A 19,725-nucleotide genomic window follows, 5' to 3' on the forward strand; every position below is an offset into this window, starting at 1 on the left:
GCCTGAGTATGCTGGTCCCAAGATTTCAGAAAAAAGTGGGGGCCACATCTGGACCTTAAATCTACATGCAGTGTTTCAATCTAACATTTATAAGAGTCAGAAGAGCTGGATGTACTATTAATTGAAGGGTAGTTTGATGATTATTTACTATCCCTTGTGACTACAGTTGACTCCTAAGTATCAGGGAAGATTGCCAGGACAAGACTTGGTCCCTAGTAAAATACTGCGGTGGCCAGAATAATGGTCCCCTAAAGATGTCCATGTCCTACTTCCAAGAACCCGTAAATATGTTAGGTTACATGGCAAATGGAAATTAAAGTTGCAGATGGAATTAAGGCTGATAATCAGCTGACCTTGAGATATGGGAATTATCCTGGATTAGTCTGGTGGGCCCAATATAATTACAAGTGTCCTTAAAAGTGGAAGAGGAAGGCAGAAGAAAGAAGCAGAGAATGGCCGCTAGGACTCAGCCCAACACTGTTGGCTTTAAAGATGAAAAAGGGGCCACAAGACAGAGAATTAAGGCAGCCTCTAGAAGGTAGAAAAAGAAAGGAAACAGATTCTCCCCTAGAGCCGGCCTCCAGAAGAAAGGCAGTCCTCTCAACATCTTGATTCGGGCCCTGTGAGACGCATTTCGGACATCTGACCTCAGAATTAGGAGACAATAAATTTGCGCTGTTTTAAGTTACTACATTTGTGACTATTTGTTACAGCAGCAATAGAAAACTAATACAAATGCCCATCAAAGAGGCAAGAGAAATAAGAAGATAACCTTACAGACCGCCTAAATTTGAATCCTGACTCCAAACTTGGTAGCTAAGTGAACTTAGGCAAATTAATCCTTCTGTGCCTGAATTGCCTCATTGTGCAAAATGGGGATGATAATAGTGTCTATCCCACATTTTTGTGAGAGGATCAAATGAAATAATACTTAGAAAGTATTTCAGAAAATAGCTCTTGACAGAGAATAAACACTCAGTCAATACTAGTTATTATTATTATAAAGCAACAAAACACCATCGTGATTTCTAGCAATTAAATTGGGGAGCAAACTCCATCCTAGCACTTGCCCTTTTCAGTTGTGAACTTTGAATATCCATCCAATTATTTACACACCTTTGACTAGAATTTAAATCCAGTCGGTTAGTGGTTGTGTCTCAAAACTGCCTTCGGCCAAGTCTTCCTCATGGGCTCCAACAGGGTGCAGGCAGCTCAAGGCACAAGGGACCTGCCCTGCTCCTCTCCCACCTCTCCCACCCCCACTCCACAGTCCACTCTTCCTGCGAAGTCTCTCTCAGGAGGAGAAAGTTCCTAGCACTCAGTTCCTCAAACACTATCTCCACCCATCATTTTCCCCATATGCCTGTTTTTCTCAAACAACTAAACAGTGCTGACCAACAGATACCAATATGATCAAACTTTACACAACGGATTAGGAAGTCCTTCTCAAACCTCGACGTTGCTCTACCCAGTTGGGACTGGGTGATGAGTTCACAGCATCTTCTTCTGGAATTCCCACATTTACCTACCTACACGGCATTCTTCATAAGAGCCAAACATCCATTAAGAGCAGAATAAATAATAAATTGTGGTTTATTCACATGATGGACTAACCTTTGGCAATGTAAATGTGAAAACTATAGCCACACACAACTACGCAGACCAATATTGAGTAAAAAAAACACACACACTGTGTGATTCATTTACATACAGTTCAAAAATAGACAGAACTAATCTCTGGCGTTAGAAGTCAAGACAGTGGCTCCCACAGAGGAGGAAGAAGACGGATGCAGGAACACGGGAGCTCTGTAGCGCTGGCAACGCTGAACTCTGATGTGGATGGTACTTAGACGAGGGTGGCACCGCTTCGGGGTGATCGCTAGACTGTTTGCACTTCTGATTTGTGTACTCTTCTCTTCGTAATTTCGATTTAACTTCACTTTTTAGAAAGTTTAGAACAAATGCACATAAAATGGTAATATTTGTAGTTCTCGACCTATCCCTAAAATGTTATGAAATGAACACTAAGCTCAGATTGAGTTCCTTTTCTTCAACTTTCTATCACTTTTTTTTCCACATCGTAAAGTAGGGATCAAAACTTTCATCTCATAGACCTGTTGGGTAGATCAAATGCAACAAGAAATGCCAATTACATTGCAATACGTTCGGGGTTTTACAAAGGCAAACAGTATTATTCCAAGAGAAAAAGGTAACTCTTGCAATATATGTATACATGGAACAATCCTTGAACAGGGATTTAGACATTATTATCTATGTCTAAATCTAACTTAGTATCTAAATCTAATGTCTAAAATCTAATTTTCCTTTCCAGGCAACATTTTTAAAAATGTGTTAAACATTTACTGTAGCCTTTCTGTGTATCTATGTTGATAAAGAGATGGAAGACTGTGTAGTAACTGTTATGATAACGCTAAGTACAGGGGAGTACAGAAGAGAAACCTGGGGGAGGGCAGGCAGAGTGGAGTGTGGGGGTGGGCGTCTACACTGAGCAAGGTCCCCCTACAGTCTGCGAGATCGTTTGGGGAAACTGTCTTATTTGAGTCCTGACTATTTCCTTGGCCTCTTTCATAAATTCAGACAACTATTCATGCTACAGAAAGCTTGAAAGTTCTCCCTAAAGTTTTAACTGTCACTGTAGATTGATAATGTTTTTCTTTCATTAGGGGTAGTATGAGAAAGTGAAAATAAAGGGAACAAGTTTACATGTCGTTGTTGCTGCTGTTAATTAAGGGAGCAGAATACTTCAAAGAATATTCTACAAAGTCTCCCATCCTTGTTGGTAACACGGCATATAGTTTTTTTTAAGACTCACAACCACAGTGACGGGAAGCTAAAAACTGGGCAGAGATAAAGGACAGAATAGCACCCTCTTCTCTGTGGCACACACATCACTCAACGCTACTTCCTATTAACTGACCCATGGTAAATGTGAATGATTCATTTCTCAAGAACTTTGAAAGTGGAGCCCATCAACTCCATGTGGATTTTAAAGGGCCTTCCTTATATTTGGAAAATATATGGTATACTATACACTCCCTTGGTAAATATACAATGTGTTTGAATTATTCCTGTCTTTTAAAAGAACATTTTCTAATTTGCTTCTTTTCTGTTCACCGCATCCCTTGGGAGAAGACATCAGAAAAGAGGGATAGTCAATGCCAAAAGATAAATTCAGTCCCCTCGACTGGTTTGAAATGGGACAAAACTAATTATTTCAGAGAAACTAACCACAATCCTTTGTAAGGATACCATACGATGATGAAAATAGCCATCACCGCATAAGAAAAAAGACTGGATACATGTGAGCTCTCTAGATAGATCTGACATCCATATCCTGAGTAAAACCAGACTTCCTTCTCAAGCTGCCAGAGAGGGGACTGGGTACCTTGTCTCCTGCAAAAGTGCTTCCTCCTTCTACCGTACAGATAACAGCTCTCCACTTGGCAAAGCAGTCGTCATCTGGACCAATGTTCTCTAAACAACCAAAATACACGAGCAGCTGATCTCCACCTCATGGTTCCAGGGTCTGTGCCTATATCACCGACCGTGGTTAACGAGGATGAAGACAAACATTTTACACGATTCAAAACTGCCTGACTGAACAGCACCGAGAGCTGAAAACAAATTTTTATGAAAAATTTCAATACATATATATATGAATAATGATGCTGGCAGATGATAAATGAGCTCTGAAAAGCTAACCAGTTTTGAATTTTGCCCCTTTGTGGAGTCTCCTGGCCTCAACTTGTAAGAATTAACGTCTTTTTCCACATAGGACTAAAGACAGACAATAGGGGTGCTCCTGTGACCTAACGTTGGTGATTCTTCAAATAACATGTTGACAGCTGCACGTGAATAACATGGAGAGGCTGCAACTACAAGAGTCACCTGAAGTGTTAATACGGACTTTCTAAAGAATCCAGTATTATAAAGTGAGGTACAAGTTCAAAGAATCAGAAAAGTGACTGCCAAAATTTGTATGCAGGAAGATGAAACATCATTTGGTCCTTTCTTCAGCTCATGGAGTATGCTTGATGTGGCCCACAAAATTGGAAAAACAAACACCATGATAATGAATTTCCATGAAAAGCATGAATAAAATTAGCAGCTACAGCAATAACTGCCAGAACGTCCTGCCAGAGGCTTCTCAAAGTAATACCCTACCAAGCTGCGAGCCACATACCACTGACACCCATTTGCTTTTAGTCCCTGATGGGGGACAGAAGATGAAGCTCTGTCAGAGACCGACCATTCACCAAATATCAACCACCTTCAAAGACCTTTGAGATCCATGATATTTCCAAAGAAATCTTTAAAAACAGCGGGATAAAAAGACCTCCACATCCTCCCTGTCTCCCACAGTCCCAAACCCGGATCATACCTGATTCTCTTTTCCTCAGCCTCCCACATCCAATTAGCTGTCAAGGTTTTTCATTTACAGCAACTCCTAAATTCACTTCCTTCCTCTATATTACCCGCTCAATTATACCTGTTACAGAGCCATTCTCCGATAACCACTAGTTCAATCTATTTAATCCAGATTAATCTTCCAAAGCAGAACAAAAATTATAGTATTCCTACTTGAAACTTTCTTGTGTTTTTTTGTTACTCTGTATTATAGAAAATTTTAACAATATAGAGAAAATTCTGTAAGAAAATACCATGTACCCATCATTCAGCTTCAAAAATTGTCTCATGGCCATTCTTGTCACCTCCATACTTCAACCTACTGGATAATTTCAATCGAAGCTCAGATATATAATTCCACCTGTAAATACTTTAATGTGATTCTCGTCCTTACATAACTACAATGTAACCATCACAGTCCCCAAAATTAACATTTTTATATTAAATTCTAATCAATGTCAGCATTTTCATGCTTGTCCTAGAAATCTTCATCGTTATATTTTTTTATTTATAGTTTGTTTGACTCAGGATAGACACAGTCTAAACACTGTAATTAGTTAGTATGTTTCTTTAGCCTCTTTTAAACTATAAGCTCCCCATCTATTACTTTTTTATTTCAATTTTGTTTCATTGTGTCTTTTTGGAATTGTTTTGTTGTAATTGTCTTTAACTTGGTTTTCAACCAACCTTTAAAACCTTTTTTTGCCACTAGTCTTCAGCTATATCAAGTTCCAGTCAAATCATATCCTAAATGCAGTCATTTTTAAAGATGTCCATAAACTCTTTGACACATCTCCCTTCACACGATGCAGCTTAATTCCACTCCCTTAGAGGTGGTCTGACTTAGTGGCTCACTTCTAACGAGCAGAGTGAGGCAGACGTCAAGGTGTGTCGTTTTCAAGACGACAGACGAAACGAGCACTGTGGCTTTCTCCTTGCTCTCTCCAGTGTGGGATCACTGCTGTGGGGAAGCCAGCGGCCAAGCTGTGAGGACACTTGGGCACTCTGTGGAGAGGTCCCTGTGGAGAGGAAGTGAAGCCTCCTGCCAGCAGTGGTGGCAGTGAGTCACCGTGGCAGTGAGTTCTCCAGTCGAGCCACCCCTGTGACTTCGTGGGAGACCCTGAGCCAGAACTCCCAGCTAAGCGCCTCGAGACTACGTTCCTGACTGCAGACTGTCAGCCAATAAACATCTACTGTTTTACGCTAAGTTCGGGGGTGATCTGTCACACTGCAGTAGTAGATAACTCACATGCCACACTTTCTGACGTCATCTCGTTGCCCTTCCTTGGAAATGCCCCTCTTCTCCAGCTCTTTGCTCCCAAATGTAATCATCTTTTCAAGTTCACAGACCACCTTCCACAGAGCCATCCCCGGACCTCTCCTCCCCTGACACACCAAGATCTGGAAACAACTGCTCCTCCCTCCTTCGACTTCCTAAAGAATTTTGTATCTGGTTCCAAGTCAAGTTGTCTAAAACCATTTCAACCCAAAGTGAAACCAATTCATCTAATACCCACCTGCCTAAAACGTGTAGTTTTAACATTCCTGTCTTACTAAAGTAGTTGTTTCTCAAACATGCCAGGCGCATACCTGCTCAGGGTCTCTCACATGTCCCTCACATGTCTCCATGGCTCGTGCCTTCATCTCCTTCAGGCCTTTGCTGAAATGTCACCTTCTCAGCGGCACCTTCCCTAACAGACTATTTAAAACCACCAGAGCCCTCACTCCTTCCTACCCCATACCTACCCAGCACTCCCTGTGCATGACTGCGGTTTTATTTTCTCCATAGTACTGACCACAATCTAACATGTGTTTTAAGTATGCCACTTATCAATTGTCTCCCCTTGTGCAGACTGTAAACTCCAGGAAAGCAGGCATTTTGTTTAGTTCTTTAGTGCTACCTCACAAGCCTCTAGACAGATGCGCGGTACACAGAATGTGCTCAATAAAAAGTTGTTGATCAAGACTGCAGCACTACATATGCCACATAATGATGTAACACTAAACGTTTTGATATTTTAGATGTCTTTATGTATATAAGCATTTTAAGGAGGCCAGCTTATTCAATCTCCTCCTTCACTAGATAAAAACAAAACAAAACCTTGAAACATCCAAAAGTCGGTCATCTTAAAAAAAGATAACTTATGAATTGTTACATTTCTCAAAAGTAGCCAAAATGGTCCTGTCAGATGTGCTTCCCTGGCAGTTTGGTTAAATGTGATTTCAGGTGATCATGCCATCACCTGAATTCATCAGTGGGCCAACTGCCCCTCTTCCTTTGCATCCCTCTCAAGTTATAGCTCATTTATCATTTCAAAATCTCCTTAAGAGCAGAATTGGATCTTGTACATCTTAATATACTCTGCACTGCCCAGCTAACACGGTAACCTATGAAAGTTTAGTAAGAAAATATCAGAATTGTTAGCATCACAGGCCATCTCTTCTCCTTACCCAAAATCACACAGTAGGCATGCCCATATACAATGCCTGTAACAATGCTATCATAAAAACCATCTTCATTCAGCAGATGAAGTCGCTAAAGCAAATTATCTACAGGCGTACCTCAGACATATTGCAGGGTTGGTTCACCAAATTGTCTATCTCAATACAACAAGTCACACAAATTTTTCTGGTTTCCCAGTGCATATTAAAGTTATGTTTACACTGTGCAATAGCATTATATCTAAAAAAAAAAAAAAAAACAAAAAAAAACAATGTACATACCATAATCAAAAAATATGTTATTGCTAAAAAAAAAATGCTAACCATCATCTGAGCCTGTTGGGAAAATGACACCAGTAGGCTTACTTGACCCAGGGTTGCCACAAGCCTTCAATTTTTAAAAAACACAATATCTGCAGAGCACAATAAAGCAAAAGGCAATAAAAGGAAGCATAATAAAGCAAGTATGCCTGTAATGACAAAGCCAAGTTAAAGCTGAAACTTTAGTCTCCTCTTTTACTCACAACATTCTTGTCTAAATTATACTGCTGCTACCAAAAAAAGAAAAAAAGAAGAAAAAGGCTGCTGCTTTATCTGACATCTGACATATGGTTCTCACTAACAACCCATATATACACATCACAGAGGGTCAAAGTCTAACAGTGGACGGTGATATTCAAGACGAATGATGTCGCTTGTAAATTACTTCACAGTTTATGTAAGTAATAACGCTAGAAAAAAATAATTGCAATGCACAGTAATCTGACTCGAGGCAGAGCTCCACACAGAACTGCTCTTTGTTTTTAAGATCCAGAACAATTGTGGAAGAGAGATGTCTCGCTATGATATAATCAAAGCTTTACATCATTTCAAAGACACTGTTACGTTCGTGTTCTGGCACAAAAAAAGCACTACTGTCCTTTAGAGAAGGGGTCAGCATACCACAGCTCATGGGCCCAAAGCTGGCCCACAGCCTGTTTTTGTACGGCCCACAAGCTAAGAATAATTTCTACATTTTTAAAGAGTTGAGGGGGGAAAATCAAAAGAAGAATAATATTGGGTGACATGAAATTTATATGACATTCAAATTTCAATAGCCATAAATAAAGTTTTATTAGAGCAGTCACACTCATTCATTTCGGCATCGACTGTGGCTGATTTTGTGCTATAATGGCAGAACTGAGAGCTGCAACAGAAACCATATGTCCCACAAAGCTGAAAATATCTGGCCTTTTACAGAAAAAGTCTGCCACTCTATACTTCAGGGCGTGGATGCTGGACAGCCTCCACTTACTGCCTCTGCTTAAAGCCTAACACTTATTCTCCTTATTCTGCCTCCATTTAAATCCAAACACTTATTAACTGTGTGACCTTAAACAAATTACTTAACCACTCTGCACTTCAGTTTCCTCAACTGTAAAATGGGGTTAATAATAGTATACACCCTTATGGGGTCACTATGAGCTATAAATTAATAATATATACAAAGCATTTGAAACAGTACCTGGCTAAGTTACTAAGTATTAGTTAGGAAACTGTTACTAAATATATTTTAACTCTCATTCCTTCTTGTTGAGAACAACAGGATTTTTTGCAATTGAAATGCTGGCAAAGTGATCAGATTTCAAACTACCCACCCCCCCCCCGGCTCCCGCCCCCGCCAAAGTCTATTTATCATGGTGGAACTGAAGTATGAGACAAAAAGAAATGAGGGATAAATGAAGAAAAACAGAAAGGGGATTGAGGAGGGAATAAAAAAAAGTTAGAAGGACCCCACTCCATAGGGACAGTCGGTGGCCAATTCAAACGAGGAATATAAATTAGGATAATTTCGTCTATAGGAATGGATTAAATAACTTGTGTTATTTAATTGCTGACTGGATACTAATCACCATGTTCTAGCGGGGGGAAAACATTAGAAATTCCAAGCTTACAAATCAACTGCTGGGTCAAGCCCATTTTTAAGTTGACAGCTTCCTATATTTTACATTCCTAGACAAATGACAAGTGATACTTGCAGTAAATTCTGCATCTTGTTATCCATGTAAAATAGCTAATTAAAAGAAAACAATTTTTGTAAGGACCTTGGGCAGCTGAGGAGCTGCTTCTGAGACTAGAATCTTTCTTCTCCAGTTCTTATTTTGCTCAGAATAGCACTTCCTAATGCTAAGAAAAGACCATGTTCCCAGAAATAGAACACAAGCTCATTCTCCAAAAACAGACCTGCACGGCACCTGGGAGGTAAACATGGTGTTAACAGAAGATGCACTTAACCTGCTACCGAGGGTGAGAAATTCTTTTTCCAAGGACCCACTTTCATCTGAATATCTTCTGTGAGCAAAGCGGAGTTCCAAGCTTTCCCATATAGCTTTCAAAATCACACTATTTCTCTTTTGAAATTATTATTTCAAAACTCTAGAGCACCCCCACCAAAGGAAACTTGTAACTCACAGCTCCACCACAATCAAACAACTAATTTTTATTACTCCCTTCTGACCTTGATCTCTATAATCCCCACTATTGCTCTGTGTTACGGTTATAAGTAAATCTTCCCTGCAGAGGCTAAACACACACAGTGAATATATTTGAGAGACTTGATGTGTAAGCGTAACACGTAAAACCTTAAGGAAAGAAAAGAAACACATTATTATCCAATGACTTTTGCAAACTATGCAGGAAAAGAAGAGTTGTTTAAAACAATTCATCCAAGAGTATAATTAAGATACTCCTAAGCCGGAGGCAAGTTCAAAATACTCACTGAGAATGTATCTGCTGGGAGAGTCCTACTGAAGGCTTCGGCTTGAGAGTCAAGGTCATCTGGGCCATGGGACTCACTCTTGGTAGAGTGTCTGCCTTCTTAGATGCAGTGTGTTTTGCTACTTGCTCGGGGGGGCTCCAAGAAGAAGCAGCCCCGAGACTCTGCCCTCCAAAGACTGGTGAAGAGGTGTCCTGGGCAGCTGTTTTCTCACAGGCTTTGCCCTTGGTCCCTAGTTTACACACGCAGAGTTGAGGCCGGAGACACATCCCTCCATTCTGGCACGGTGGAACACAGTTTGCTGCAGAAAGATAACAGAAGATACAAATTTGAAGAAAAGCATTACAGACTTCACTAATTCTTCCAAAAGCTTCACAGCAGCATCAGGACACTCACCAATAAAACAAAACCATACTTAGAGACATCAAGATGATGATGATGCTGATGACGGTGGTGGCTAATATGTTAACTGCTTCCTATATGAAAGGCATTGTTCGAATATAAACCAACAAATTTAATTCCCTAGCAACCATTTTTAGCAGATATTTTATTCTGTCCATTTAACTGACGAAGAAACAGACACAGGGGTTGTGTAATTTGCCAAAGGTCACACAATAATTAGTAAACGGAAGAGCTGGGATTTGAATCCAAGTGAACTAGCTCCCAAGTCATCCTTCTTAACCACTTTACTACAGCTGCCTCTCAAATATGCATCGGAAACAAAGGAAAAAAAAAAAAAACTTCAGAAAATGAGAAAATGTTCTGCTCTTCTTTTTAAGTTGAGTTCTATGGCTTAAGTTTAAATTTTAGGTATCCAAATAAGACTTGGCAATATAACAAAAATCCAAGCCCAATCCCAACCCCCTTTCCCAAAAAACTGCTACAGACTTTATCTTACATAAACTATCAGAGCTTGGAGACCATCTTTTAGAAATTTAGTTCAACCCGCTTTTTTTTTACATGAGAGAAATTCAAGTTTAAAAAGGTTAAGAGTCATCCAATATATACTTTTATACATTTGCCAGTGTACTTACTATACACCGTCCCTAATTTTATAATGAAAGGCGACCATAAAAAAATAACCTCTTTATCTCCTATTTCCTAGGACGCACGTACTTTGAATCACCAGGCTTCTGGCCAAGCAGAGTTTTAAAGTTAGCAGGGCTATGAGTCATGGGTAAGTGGATTTTATCATAGGCAAGGTCCCATGAGAGTTCAGATGTTACTGACTTAAGTTTTAGTAGGTTAATGTCATGGGCTTATGGACACGATTTCTATTGTCCCTTCTTTATTTGTTCAAGTACATTTATTAATGCCAACCTTTAGCTATCAGTCTACCTTTGACTTAAAATCTTGGTCCTGAGGCAGATTAAAATACTAAATCTCCCATAAAATTCAATCAAGATTCAGTCCACAGACAATTACAAAACAGATATGAACCAGAGGAGGCTTGGTTATAGAAGTGCCAAATGACCAAAACCTAAAAGCCCTAAAACCTTCTGATGTCCTATAAAAAAGAGAAGATATCTTTCCATCTTACTACAGTACGATTCCTATTAGTTACAGCAGATAATGACAAGAAATGCCTGTCTAGTGTCAGAATACTAAGCTGACAAATTTTCCAAAAGTTAGGAAAGATCCTCAAAAAAAAAAAAAAAGAAAAAGAAAAATGCAGCCACCTCCCGAAGTGACCTTAGGATATGTTATTTAATCTTGGCCTTTGCACCTGTACATGTTTGAGGGCAGAGGGAGGGCAGTAGCTGCTTGTTCTAAACTGGTCCCCAAGGTCTCTTCCCATATTAGGCCTCTAGAATTCCAAGTCAAAAGCGATGCACTTCTAGAGTTCAGGATTCTAAATTTATCAGCGTTTTCTTGATGATCATCAGGTCCCTACTCAGCCATGAGTATTTATGGAATGCCCCAAGAATGGAAATGGGCTCCACCCAAGAAAACAGAAGCGGCCATGAGTGAGGACTGGACTGGGCTTTCAAAGCGGAGCTTCTGCCAGAGATCACCCCCCGGGCACTTTCATGTATACATTCTCGTCATGCTTTCAATTAGAAACATGTTTCAGTTTAACATCTGACAATGATTTCCGCTTCCCCTCCCTCTCTCCCAAGGTGTACTGCAAATGTCTACTAATCTACCAAGAAGGCTGCACAGAGCTGCTTACACAAGCTGGTATCTAGATGGAGGACAAGGACTGAAGTCTTCCTTAATACCCTTAGAATGTACTGTAAGAACCGTCTTCAGGAGGACATGGAAGGATTGGAAGTATACCAGGGTAGTGACCTTTTTTAACTCTTCCAATTTTGCATGTGGTAGGTTGACAGCGGGAGGGAAAGAACTTTAAAAAATTTTAACTCCCAATTTTCTACTGGAAGAAAAAGAACATGTTATAATAGTATGACATGTACAGAACCACTCTTCTGCAGCAAATTTTAAAAGGACAATAAGAAGAACAAGTAGACGATTTTCTCTTCCACATACCCCACTTCGGCTCTGCAGCAGCCCCCTAGAGCATGCAGATAGGAAGGACGGGTGTGAACTATTGAGGACAAATTCCCTAACTGCCGAGACAAGCCCCACACCTGACATGCAAAGCAAAACTCATATCCTGTGACCAGATCTTATCAAGCCATTTTTTCCTGTGATATTTGGACCTCGTGCAGTAGTGGTTCTCACGTGGCACTTTTCAACGTGTGGTGCTCAGACTAGCATCACCTGGAAACACTTTAGAAATGTACATACCCGGCCTGCTCCAGGCCTGCTCCATCTAAAACTGGAGCCCAGCAGTCTGACTGCCCTCCAGGTGAGTTCAATGTACGCTCAAGTTTGAAAACCACTGACATAGAGCATTTGGAAACTGGCAATCTTCTTCTAGCAATTTTTGAAGATTCTTACTTTCATAATTGCCAGTTTAGTGTTTTCCCACTACAATTATACTGAGGTCTTGATGTGATAAAAGTGTTTTTTTTTTATGTTGCCCTTTTATTTTTAATGCAAAAAATAAAAAATTTCCATTATACTGAGTTCCTGATGTGATAAAAGTGTTTTTTTATACTGAGTTCTTGATGTGATAAAAGTGTTTTTTTTATGTTGCCCTTTTATTTTTTAATGCAAAAATAAAAAATTTCCATGTGACCAAATTCTTAAGATAATTACGGGTCCTTTCCAAAAGTTTAGACATTTGTCACTATCTACATCATGGCCAATGTAAAAACTTATAGGCATTTATAAGAAAACTTATACTAAGTGAAAACTATATGGAATATTATAAATAAATGTTACAGAAGTACTTTTAAAATGTCCCCTTCCCCTCACCAGTTGATTCTGCATTGGCCCGACCAGCTGTGGTTCAACACAATAAGGAAACACTACATCAAGACCGTATCAGTGGGTTGGGCAGTGGTTCTCAAACTTTGTCACATATTAGAATCACATAGGGAGCTTTTAAAACTCTCAAAACCCAACTGAACTGAAGATATTTAAAACCTGTTCCTTAATCACAGGGTGAAGGGGTGAGAATGAGGATGAGGTCAGTCTAAGTGACAGAAACTGCCATCGGTTTGCAAATATATTGGGCTTGCAGAAAGCAACATCAAGACCTGGGTGAGCAGGTTAGGAAACAAAATCCTACTCCATGCTGGCTGCCAGGCTGGTCTTCTGAAAACCTGCTCTCATCATTTGAAACTGTCAAATTCTCAGCTTGTGCCCCAAATAGTAGATACCTTCGGATAGTTTCCACACTTGAATCCTATTCCAGTTTGACAAGCTGATCCTAACATTACTTAAAAGTTCAGTGACTATATTTTTAGGAAGTAACCCATGCCCTGAAGCCCAGCCTCTATTGCTTTTAATTCTAAAAAAGTAACTCTTAGTTATATTTAAAACTCCTCCCAGCCCACACAGGGCAAACAGTGCAACTCTCTGCCCCCTGCCTCCCTCTCCAAACAAGTTGCAGCATGTCTACCGCATGTGTCCCAAGAGAAATATGAGTCTAACTGTGTCTTCTGTGATCAGAGACAGCAGGTGAGAAACTGCTTTGCTCTGTGTATCTTCACAGTAATTCTCAGCTGCCCTTTGAAGTTATTCAATAACACTAAGTGATATCAGATCACAAGAAACATAGCATGAGGTCACACATTTTAGTCTGCTCTAACTCCGTCTGCTCCTTGTACCAAACCCAAATAAATGCTGTACTTTCCTTGTAAATGTCTCTGGGTTGGCTTCCTTCAAAATCCCTATAGAGCAAAAAATATTAGCATAACATCCCAATGCCTTTTCTATCCAGCCTTGTGGAATAATGAAGAATTCCACATAAGCAAGTTTTCCAGATAGGTGAACCAAGCACCAATACACTTAATAACCCTTATGGGTTTTGACCATTTAGGAAAATTCGTATGAAATACTTCAGGGGGTGTGTGTGTGTTCATTGTTCTCTCTCCTCCAAGTTACATTCTCAAACGGCACAGACTTTCTCCCCACTATTTCCTACCCCATTTCTTTTCTAATCTACTCTCAAGTGACAACTTAATCAAGCAGATAAATGGTTGAGCATAGCATGAATTATACAGAATACAAGTCACAAAGGTGGCGTGCAGAATTTCATGACTTTATTCAGGATGTTAATGCCTTTATGTCAAGTATACTGGGCCCTCATCTGCCTAATTCCCTACGAGCTATGTTCTGGAAGGCTGAGGTTCTGGAAGCCTGAGCTCAGCAGGAGTGGCTCGTTACCATGTGATTTAATTTAAAATAGGTGGTGCACTGCGGCCAACACACCCCTCCCAAGGCCATCAATAACTGTGAAGTCACAAAATACAACATAATTAAGTCATAAGTCATGTAAATGAAAAACCACCAGCAATTTTTTGAGGTCCTATTTCTGGTCTAATTACTGCAATGTTATGAAATTTTTTTTAAGTCAGTAAAAAAAGGTGAAGATCTACAGTTTACACTAAATAAACATTTAATTTAAAATAGTAAAAGTAAGAAGAGAAAAACCAGAAATTTTTTTTCAGAAAAAGCTATTATATAGAAAGAATTAATAAAAGTTGTCTTTTAACAAATTAAGACCAAAATTGAAAAACGAAAAATGGGCAGAAATAGATAATTAGGACAAAATAAAAATGCAATTAGTGAATAAACATGTGGGGTAATGTCCAAATTAAGTCATCAAAAGAAATACAGACTATAATGAGAAGAAACAATATTAGGGCTACCTAACTTCTAAAAAGGTGTAAAATTATTAATACAAAGTGCTGCAAAGGTGGTAACATAACAGTACCAGCCTTTCAGCAAGCGGTCCAACAATGTTTCAAATATTTCAGTAGCATCGTTTCTAGAGATGTATCCTAAGAAAATAGTTTTAAAAAATATGCACATGCACATGTCCAGTGTTATTTATACCAATGAAAACTTCAGAAGAATCATACAAGTATGGTATTACAGTCAGTCAAAATTGGCATTATTAAGTGATGCTATAAGCTTTGTAAATACTGATGCTATTAATGCAAATAAAAATAGTGTTATTTTATTATTCATTCAGCTTCTAATTATAGTATAATTTCACTTTGTAGGCTAATGTTAGTACCTACGTATAACAAGTTTTTCTGACAAATCTTGGGTTTTACAAAGTGTAAACTATTATACACATATATATTATAACTGACATCTTTATAGTTCATTGGAAGACCATATATTTCTAAATCATAAATCTAAAACACTGTTTTAACCCCATCATATTTTCTTTCATTCTCTATTCAGATATTTAGCCCCTCCTCCTTACATGCTAGCACTGTATCAAGAAATGTGGATAAAAAGATGAAAGAGACAAATTTCTTGCTGTTAAATTAAGACCAGAGTCTATTAGGGAAGGCAAATAAGTGCAGGGAAAAAAGTCACCACACAGTTCTGTTCTGGAATATGAAGGACAGAAGGAAAGAGAAATGAGGGGCCCTAATTGGTCAATTGACAAATACTGGTTAATGATTATATTTAAGGGACCAAAAAGAATACAAAGCATTCTTAGAAGCGTTTGTTTCCTTTAAGACAGGGTTCTCCAACCCCTAGGGCATGGACCTGTACCAGTCCAGTCTGTGGCCTGCTAAGAACTGGGACACACAGCAGGTGAGTGGCAAGCGATCCAAGGAGGCTTCATCTGTATTTGCAGCTACTCCCCAGCACTAGCATCACCACCTCAGCTCCACCTCAGATCATCAGACGTTAGATTCTTACAGGAGCATCTGTGCCCACCTGCCCAGGCTTATCCACTGATGGAAACACACAGATCTGTGTGTGAACCACCTCAACCTCCCAGCTCTGTGCCCTTGGGCCAGTTGCCAAGTTTGACCTGCGCCTTAGTCCACTCAAGAAAATACTGAGTGACAATTGTACACTAGACACAGTCATATGCCCTATAAATAGCACTGTAGACTAAAAAACACCATCTCTGCCCCCATGAACTCACAGCCAGAAGACGGACAGGAACAGTGATTACAATTATTGCAAGCATTTCAAAAAGGAAGAATGGTGTGCAGTGGGGGCCCATCCCTGTGGGATTCGGGGTATTAGGAAAGACCTCCCTGAGATCATGAACTTAAGATCAGATCTGAAAGCTGAGAGAAATAAGTAACACATAAGTCTGGCCCCAGAATGGAGGGCCAAATGTTAGTGGTGAAACCTGCTACAAAGCCATTAAGAAGCAAAATGCAAACCAACTCTACTGATTCATGAATGACTTTTCATAAAGGATCCAGTTCAGAGGGGAGGGAGGGAATTAAAATATATTCTTAAAAATGTGTCCGGTATGCCAGTCCAGAACGATTTGATGTAACTAGCAGAGAAAGCACCCTGTAAATCAGGAACGAGACATTAGTGTTCTACACGTTCCAAGCAACGCAGTAATATGTGGAAGAGAAGTTTGTGGTAAAAAGCCTGATCCTACACTGCCAACGGGAGTGCCCGGGGTACGGAGTTTCCGTAAAGCAACCCACTGTGTTTTAGAATGAAACCCTAAAAACGCTCATGCTTGATTATTTTAGTGTCACCAATCCAGGAAATTTTATATTCGAATATGTCCACTGCGGTATGAGAATTAATATATTAATATAGTCGTAAAATAAATAAACAAACAAACAGAAACATCCTATCCATGAAACAAGGAACACATAAAATCATGGAATGGGATAGTCAATAAAGAGAATGTTTAAAAGACATTTTTAATAACATGTAATAATGCTTATGATGTAATGCCAAGTTTAAAAAAAAAAAAAAAGCAAGCTTCCACTCTCTTTAGTACACTGAATTGAATCCTGTCAGAGTCACCAGTGACCTCCAGGTTGCCAATCCCATGGGCCGTCCCCCTTCCTGAACAGCAGCAGCTCTGGATCAGTCAGGTCCCCATCCCTGACCACTCTCTTCCCTTGGCTGAGATGTCACGTCCTGCCAGCGCTCTTTGCACCTCATGGCCAAGCCCCTCTCAGTCACCCTCTGGCCCTCCTTTTCCTCATCTCTAAATGTTGAAATTTCCCAGGGTTTGCTTGGTCCTTGGACCCTGGCTCCTGCTCATCTCATTCAGTCCTGAGGCTTTGACTTCTACCTAGACTGTGCCCAAATTTAGATCTCAGGCCTGGCCCTCCTAGCTGAACCCTAGATTTCCATGTCCAACTGCCTCCTTGACAGCTCCCCAGGGAGATCTCGCAGGCTTCTCAAATTCTGTGCATCTTGATTCCGTTCCCCCACCCCAAGCTCCACACCCACTCCTCCTAAGTATTCATCTCCTCAAAGTGGACCACCATTTACAAAGTATGTTATGTTACTCAGCTCAGTCTGCTGTAACAAAGTACCACAAACTAGGTGGGCTTAAACCAGCGGTCTTCAACCTTTTTGGCACCAGGGACAAGTGCTCCTGTGAGCATCTAATGCCTGATGATCTGAGGTGGAGCTGAGGCCGTGATGCTAGCGCTGGAGAGTGACTGAAACTACAGATGAAGCTTCGCTTGCTCCCCACCTCCTGCTGTGCAGGCCGGTTCCTAACAGGCAACGAACCAGTACCAGGGACACCTGGCTTAAGCAAAAGAAAGTCCTTGTCTCACAGTTCTGGAGACGAGACGTCTGAAATCAAGGTGTCAAAGAGGTCGGTCCCCTCTGAGGACTGTGAGAATCTGTGTCATTCCTCTCTCTTAGCTTCTGAACCTCAGACGTTCCTTGGCTTGCTGAAGCCACTATCCCTATGTCTTTACATGTGTTCCCTCTTTGTGTGTCTATGTCCAAATACCATTTTTTATGGAGACACGAGTCATATTGGATTAGCAACCCCCTTCACTGCAGTATGACCGCTTCTTAAATTATTATACCTGCAATGACCCTACTTCCAAAGAAAGTCACAGTTCTAAAGCACAAGGAGTTAGGACTTCAACATATGAACTGGAGCAGGGACAGCATTTCAACGCATAATACCAAGATATCATGACACTTGGTTCTTCTCTCTTGTTCCACTCATCCAATATATCTCCAAATCCTCTTGGCTCTTCCTTCAAATACATCCTGAATCTAATCATTTCTTACCACCCGCCCTCAAGCCCTTTTCCTGGCTACCTTGTCCCCTGAAGTCGATTCTCATCAGGGCAGCCAGAGGGGTCCTGTTAGAATCAAAGCTAAATCACGTCGCCCCTCTGCTCCAAACTTTAAAAGGTGTCCATCTCACTCGGTGAAATGCAAAGCCCTTATTTCTACAACCTGCAAATCTCTGCCGCCCGTCTCGTGTTATTTCCTTGTAGTCCTCAAGCCCTCTGCTCCTGTCGCACTGGCTGCCTTGCTAGTCCCTGGGCACACCACACCTGCTTCTGTGGTAGGGCCCTTGCCAGGCTGTTCCCCACCTGTTCTTCCCCAGATATTCCCAGGCTGCCTTCTTCACATAACTCAGCCTCCCCGGTGAATGTTTATTCAAAACAGTAGTTTCTGGGTCTTGATCCCCTTATTCTGTCTGATTTTTCTTCAAAGCACTTACCCTTACATCATATATTTATCTATTCACTGTCTGTTTCTCCCAAATATCAGTTCCGCGGGGAGAGAGACTATTTCGGTCACTGCTTTTTTCCTTGGGCCTAAATTAATATCTAGCTCACAGAAGATAATCAAATGATTGTGGAATGAATGAATGTGTGACTGAAGGCTAGAAGAGAAGTATACTTCAATGTGAATGTGAATTATTTACCTATGAGTGGTGAAATTATACAAGTTATTAATTTTTTTGTTTACGTCATATTATACTTTCCAGATTTTCTACAATGGTCTGTTACTACTTTTAGAGTATGGCAAAAATCAACAATACTTTTCTGTAAATAAATGTTAATTCACTTAAAGGTTCATTTAAACATACTTAAATTTTTAAGGGCTGTAATTTCCACAGTCTAAACAAAACGTGAGACAGAGTACCATGCACCTAACTTTTTGATAAGTGCACTATATTGAAACTCACATTAGTTTTACTTTGAAATTTATTCTTAACATACTATGATTGGGTAATACATTTAGCACTATTATTAACATGTTTAATCTGTTTGAAAAGCTGACTTTTTCTATTTTCCATCCACCAAAATGTTAAACGAGAGAAGCTCTTTTGAAAATCACAGTAATAAAAAATAAACTTTATAAGGCTGAAACGACTGCCAACTTGAGAACCGATTCTCTGAAACTTGGATTAAAATCAAAAGGAAAAAAGACTAAGACTTTACTTCTTAAATTTGACTTTGATTGGGGAGTGTCACCTAGTGGTAGAGAATGCACTGGAGCCAGGCAGCCCGAACCCAGCCCCAGCTCAGACACTGACTAACTGTATGCCCTTGGGTACATTTTTATAACTTCTTTTATATCTCAGCTTTTCCATCTGTAAAACGGAACCATTTAAAAGAAAGAGAGACAGTTTCTGTCTGGATCAAATGAATGTATGTAAAGCACTTAGGACAGTGCCTGGTTCAGAGTAGCCCTAGACAGATGTCAGCTATTATTATTATCTATGTACCAAATTCATCCCACACATGCCCCAAAATAGCCTTTAAGGAAACTCCTGAGAAGCAGGTCCTATCTATATTTGG

The 19,725-nt window shown here is 40.0% G+C and overlaps 1 protein-coding gene across 12 annotated transcripts in view; it reads right to left on the bottom strand.

The window, feature by feature from the left end:
- Window positions 1-19,725, bottom strand: part of LTBP1 (latent transforming growth factor beta binding protein 1) — a 359,100-nt gene that overhangs the window by 303,312 nt on the left and 36,063 nt on the right. For all 12 annotated transcript variants that reach the window (XM_023537808.1, XM_023537810.1, XM_023537807.1 and 9 more), the window contains exon 2: window positions 9,629-9,926. In XM_023537808.1, the coding sequence (XP_023393576.1) occupies window positions 9,629-9,926 (298 nt within the window). The remainder of the gene's footprint in view (window positions 1-9,628; window positions 9,927-19,725) is intronic.

Source organism: Pteropus vampyrus, unplaced genomic scaffold (assembly GCF_000151845.1).
Source record: "Pteropus vampyrus isolate Shadow unplaced genomic scaffold, Pvam_2.0 Scaffold200, whole genome shotgun sequence".
Lineage (NCBI taxonomy): Eukaryota > Metazoa > Chordata > Mammalia > Chiroptera > Pteropodidae > Pteropus > Pteropus vampyrus.